We start from the raw sequence: 5,785 nt of genomic DNA on the forward strand, positions 1-5,785 counted from the left end.
TTTTTTTTTTTTTTTTTTCTTTTGGAATTAGCCCTTTTTGCGCTGGGAGAAAAATCTTTAATTCCTGCACTCTTTGGTTTTCTACTGGGAAAATGGCAGTTACCCTGGTAGAAACCAAACATGTAAATGGCCTGTGTTTTGAGGTATAAACAAGCTCAGCTGTCTTTTACAGCCCTTGTAAGGAAGCAGTAGTGGTTAAAACTATTTATTAATTTTAAAAAGTTTTAGCACAACTGGTAATAGTAGTCATAATAATAAGAACCTTAAGTAAAGTTTTAAGCTTTGGAGAGTCATGGAGTTATGCTTGCTCTCCACATTTAGCCTGATTTTAATATTTAATGATTTGAGACAGTATAATTGAAGAGCTTAAATCTTTGGTGTCAAATATGTGGCCTGTGTCCAGCCCATGGAGCTGGGTCATCTGACCCATAGGGGTTTTCACTGTGGTTGCTGTAGCCAAGATGTTAATATTGTCACAGCTACTCAACTCCATTGCTATGACTATCAGGCTCAGTTTTCAGCATGGCCATCATACAGGGAGTGAAAGCCACTGCAGAATTTTATGTTTTTTGTCACTGCTGCTGACTAACGCCAGCAGTGTCCACTCCCTGTCTGGGGCTACACAGACACTGCGGCTCTGGCAGCTGAGGCTCCTTGTGGAGTGATGTCTGCATCGACTCCTTGGCTACTGATACTGACACAGTAACATAGACAGCCATAGCCAGAAGCCCTGATCTGGGCCTGGCTCTCAGTAATTTCAGTTCAGACTCTGGGACCAAATGAGTTTGCACTTATATTAGAGAATGTGTCCACTGGCAGAGCACCATAAGAAAGACCCTCTGTGTTGTGATACCCCCACTCTTGGAAAGGGGTAAATTAAAGAATGTCAGATCTCTCAGCAAGTTAAATAATATTCTGGGGAAACAATATTTGTCTAGTTTATCTGGCTTTTATCTCTTTAAATGCCTTTTTAAACATTATTTTGAGTGATTTATCGGTTTCCATGGAATGTGACATGAACTAATCGTGTGTTTTGGTGATAACGACAAAACACCCTGCTTCTTTTCAGTTGCCTTACATCAGACTGCTATTGTGATTTTTAGTGGCATATTTACCCGTGCCTTTAATGAGAAAACAGGCTTATATTTTTCTTTCTTCCCAAAAGCTGGACTGATCTTGCTGTTGTATAATACACTGATAGTTCATCATAAAGCCAAATCCTCCAGCCTTCAAATAAAATTCATATTTACTTCAATGATTAAACATTGCAAAGTAATTGTATCGGTGGAAGTTTTGCCTAAAAACTGCAGGATTTTAGTCTAAATTAAAAATTTGATTTTTAACAACTCAGCTGGGGATCTGGTTCCTCTTTTGTCATCATTCACGCCTCCCCCCACTCCTTCATGCAGGAATTGGGCTGTTTTATGGAGCATAAACATTTTATTTTTATTATTTTATGATCACCATATTTGCACACTTAAGTTGTCTGTAATCCCTTTTTTGCCTCTGGCTAGTCCTTCCCAGTAGTGTATAATGTACTCTGCTTTGCAAACTTGGGAATTAATTTTTAACAGTTGTAGAAAAATAGTTCACTTTCACATTCATGCAGTTTAATGGAAATGGATAAGAGGAGGAGTTTTTCCACAACCAATCCTGGATGCTATATTGCCTATTTTTGGGGGGGAAAGAAATATGCTCAATCACATGCAGATTTCTAGCTCAGAATGTCACAATGTTTCTGTATTCTTGCATGGTAAAGGGAACAGAGGAAAAGGTCAGTGATTTATTTCTGTTGGCATGAATCATAGTTTTCAGTTCATTTAACAAAAGATGATATCCTGCCGTATTACTATATTATAGAATAATGTTTGTTACTCTTGTTTTTCTTGTTTGTTATTCTTGTTTTGTGTCTATCAGCAGTCTTGAAACAAGTAGTGTCTCATCTTAGTGATATTTATAATGTACACCACCTTCTTGAACCAATGAAAGCTAAGAGGTAAGGAGGAGAACTGGGAAAGGTATTATTCACTGCCCTTGCCCCTAAAATATTACTTCTATGGTTAAGATGAAATTAAAATGACAGAGTAAGGTGTTTTTCCTTGTGCCCCTAATATTTTCAGAAAACAATGCTAGTGCTGCTCCTGATACTGGCTCCCATATATAGTCAGATGATGAGTAATACTTAATGAATATGGAAACTTAAAAGTTTTAGCTGTTCCTTCAGTAGTTTTTTTTGTGAATTACATAGGTTCAAAAGAGAACTTACATGCCTTTAAAATTTTTTTGGTTTTTTTGTTTGTTTTTTGCAAAAATCTTGGTCTAATAAAAGATATCATCTCTACTATGAGTTCTGATTGCCTTTTTCTCTAGACCAATACGGCTACAATGTGGATACTTGATGTCTTTTGAGTAGCATTTGATTGGCTACATTTGTAGGAGAGATCTCTTAAGAAATGTAACAAGGGAGTATTGTAAATGTTACAAAATTTAAGCAAGATGGGTATCTGATATTACTTGATGTCAAATAGCATTTTGGTAAAATATTAAATAACATTTGATACTTGATTATCATCACAGATTTAATTCCTTTATCCATTGCCACTCACCTGATACTAACAAGTATTACTATTTAGAGCAGGGTTTGGCAGCCTTATGCCCATCTATGAACCAGCTGATTGCAGGCCAAACATCTCCACCCCTCTTCTCCTTCCAGTGGCTGGCTACCAGATTCCTAACTTTTCTGCACTAAGGGGAAAGCTCCCTGAGAACAAGTCTGCTGTGCTGGATCTGGTGCACAGACCATTGGTTGCTGCCCCTGCCTTGGAGATGTGAAGTGACACTCGCTTTGTTAACAAAACAACAATGTGGGAAGTCCAGTCTTTGTACTGACTTGAATTGTAAGATTGCCCGAGTCATAAAGCATTACTGAGCAATCAGGCTGCATGCTAATATTACAAAACTTGCTCAGTCTTGCAAGATACTGAGCATTGCTGTTGTCTGCTGTATACCCTTAATGCTTACTGTAGTCATCAGTAACTTATTCTGCTCGATCCCTTCTGGGATCAAACCACAAGAGTAAAAAAGCACAGAGATGCAGTGCTCTTCCTACAAATATTACAAGTACACAAACACAAGTTTAAACCTCCATTTTTATTGCAAATCTGCCATGTTTCTGCATAATTTTATTCAAAAGGTCTTAACTGTTTAATACTTACTTCAGAATAAAAACAATCAACCAGTCTCACTTATGTTCCCTTATTTGCATAAAAAAATTGATTTGTACATTTTATACAAAAACACATTACTCCTCAAAACTTGATTTAAAGCTTTTTGTCTGTTTGAACACCAAATCCTTCATCCATCATGATCACTGATCTATTTTTTTTAAATAACGAAACACATGCTGAATTTTGTGAATGAGACCAAGATATTGTCATGGTGACTACATGATAATAGGAAAGCTTTTTCTATCAACTAACTCAGTTGAGAACTAGAACACAGTAGCTTAACACTAGATTTATCTGTCACAGCTTCACAAAAAAGGGGATCAGTAAGAAAATGGTTCTGTGCGCACTGGAGTACTACAGGGTATGCCTTATTTTTTCTTCAAAAAAATTTTTTTTACATGAAGCAAAGCACAGCACTGCTGAAATGATGTGTCCACACTATTGTATTTCTTGAGCTAGCTCATAGATGTCATGCAGACATAGTATTGTTTTGATTAAAAAAAAATTAAACTTCCTTTTTTACATTTTTTTTAAAGAAAATAAACTCAATCTTATATTATGACAGAAAACATACACATCTGAGACTTCTATTTTCTATTCCCTGAGCATCAGAAAATTCTATCTTTGCAAACCATTTGCATAGTTATTGAGAGATGACCAAGTATTTCTTAATTTATGCTAACTTAATCCCAAAATGTAGACCTGAATCTTGTTGGCTACTTTCAGATGACTTTGTCAATGCAAACAGCCTACACATATGAGTAGGCTATAAGAATAGATACACAACTAAAGATTTGCTGTTTCTGCTTATAGGGAGTAAGAAAGGATTTTACTGTACTTGAGTTTTGACATTTGTGATTTGCTACCCTATTCATTGCAGCATTACTTTGCTTAACCTTTTAGCGAGTCTTAGCAAAACCAGTAAATAAAAAAACAACAAAAACAGATTTTAAAAGCATATAAACATTTAATGTCAAGGTAACATTTCCAAAGAATTTTACCCTTAAGCACTATTGAAGGAACAGAGTTGCCTGAGAAACCATACTTTTGGTTCAAGTTAGTTATTAAAAGTACAGTTACAATTACAATAACTAAAATTATATGCTGCATTTCAATTGGCTTATTTGGTGCATCTGACTGTACTTCAGGTAGTCAGTTTCACTTGCTTGTATAGATTTTTGATACAGCAACAATAACAAAAACCCCAGAAAAACTGGATTGTAAAAACCACAAAAACTGACAAAAAGACTAAGGCGGCAAGCTTTGTGGCTATGAACTACTTTTAATTAGTTAAAAAAAATAGATTTCACATTGACCATGTTTCTTTAAAGTGCTGATGTCAGTCATTTGTATACAAAAGTGAGAGAAAAAAAATCAACTATTTTGCAAGCGTCAGCCCAGTGTTTCTGCATTAAGTTGTACAGTAAGAACACTCCTCTTCAATAGCTGGAAGAAAATTTACACATTTACATCCTTGAAGTCAACTGACAATAATTATAGGTTACTAATTTGCACACCAAACCTGCAAATGGTTAGGCACATGTGTAACTTCACTCAATTCAGATATTAAAAAAAAAAGCAACCCCCGCCCTATTAGTATTGATGCTGGCATAGAAAGATTTTTCAAATGATTATGGAAATATGATTATATAGCAGGTATCAACATTACTTTGCATTTTTTCCAACATCCTGTGTATTATGCATAACCTAGTAAAAAGTTATTGATAAATGCAACCAGCTTAAAATCTTGCTGTTGTTAGTAGCACTTGCAGAGATAGAAGGGTTGTAGAAAAGGCATTTTGTTCATGTTAAAAAAGTTGCATGTAAATGAAGAACCTGTATGTTAAGTATAGTGCCTTTTCAAAACAAGATGGAGGTAAGATTCATTTTTCTGTAGCGGTTTACTGTGTTTTCCTCACTCCGTGTATTATGAACATGGATGGTAGATACTAAGTTCTACTTTTTCTCTTATCTTCAAAAAGACTTTTCAGCATGTAAACCTGAACAGCTGACACCACCACCATAACTCCCAAGTTGACCATGGACCAGAAATTCACTCTGTCAAAGTTGCTTTCTTGTATATTGCGATCGCGAGCTTCAAATGCTTTGAGTAGGTTCTGAATCTGGACACTTCTGCTTAACCTTGCCTTGACGCTGTTGATGGATTCCTGATAAGGAACAAACAGAAGAGTATTTTTAGAATGCAAAATCACTTGGAAAGGAACACAGAAAATATACTTCTAAATACATGTCACAGCTCTCACTTCAAGAAACATCACCACTCCATATTGCTGTTTTTTATTCTCACAAACAACACTTGAAAATACTGTGTGCACAACTTTTAACTACTTGTCTACTGGACAGTAAGTATGAATAGGGCATGTTCTCAGAGGCTCTTCATTTGTTCTTTCATTTAGATTAGTGTATATTTATTGTATATGCGATGGAAAAAACATTGTTAGCAGTGCCAAAGTTGCCCATTGGTATTTTGTTCCCTTACAGAATATAGAAGTTCAGCAAAATATCATTTCCTGATTTCCCGCCCCCCCCCCGCCCCC

At 35.9% G+C, this 5,785-nt stretch overlaps 1 protein-coding gene across 2 annotated transcripts in view; it reads right to left on the bottom strand.

Moving 5' to 3' along the window:
• Nucleotides 1–3,131: 3,131 nt before the first annotated feature.
• TMED5 (transmembrane p24 trafficking protein 5) overlaps nt 3,132–5,785 on the bottom strand; it is an 18,102-nt gene continuing 15,448 nt past the window's right edge. For both annotated transcript variants that reach the window (XM_019501618.1, XM_019501617.1), the window contains exon 4: nt 3,132–5,395. In XM_019501618.1, the coding sequence (XP_019357163.1) occupies nt 5,177–5,395 (219 nt within the window). In that variant the 3' untranslated portion in view covers nt 3,132–5,176. The remainder of the gene's footprint in view (nt 5,396–5,785) is intronic.

This window comes from Gavialis gangeticus, unplaced genomic scaffold (assembly GCF_001723915.1).
Source record: "Gavialis gangeticus isolate Ggan-Ray unplaced genomic scaffold, GavGan_comp1, whole genome shotgun sequence".
In the NCBI taxonomy this organism is placed as follows: domain Eukaryota; kingdom Metazoa; phylum Chordata; order Crocodylia; family Gavialidae; genus Gavialis; species Gavialis gangeticus.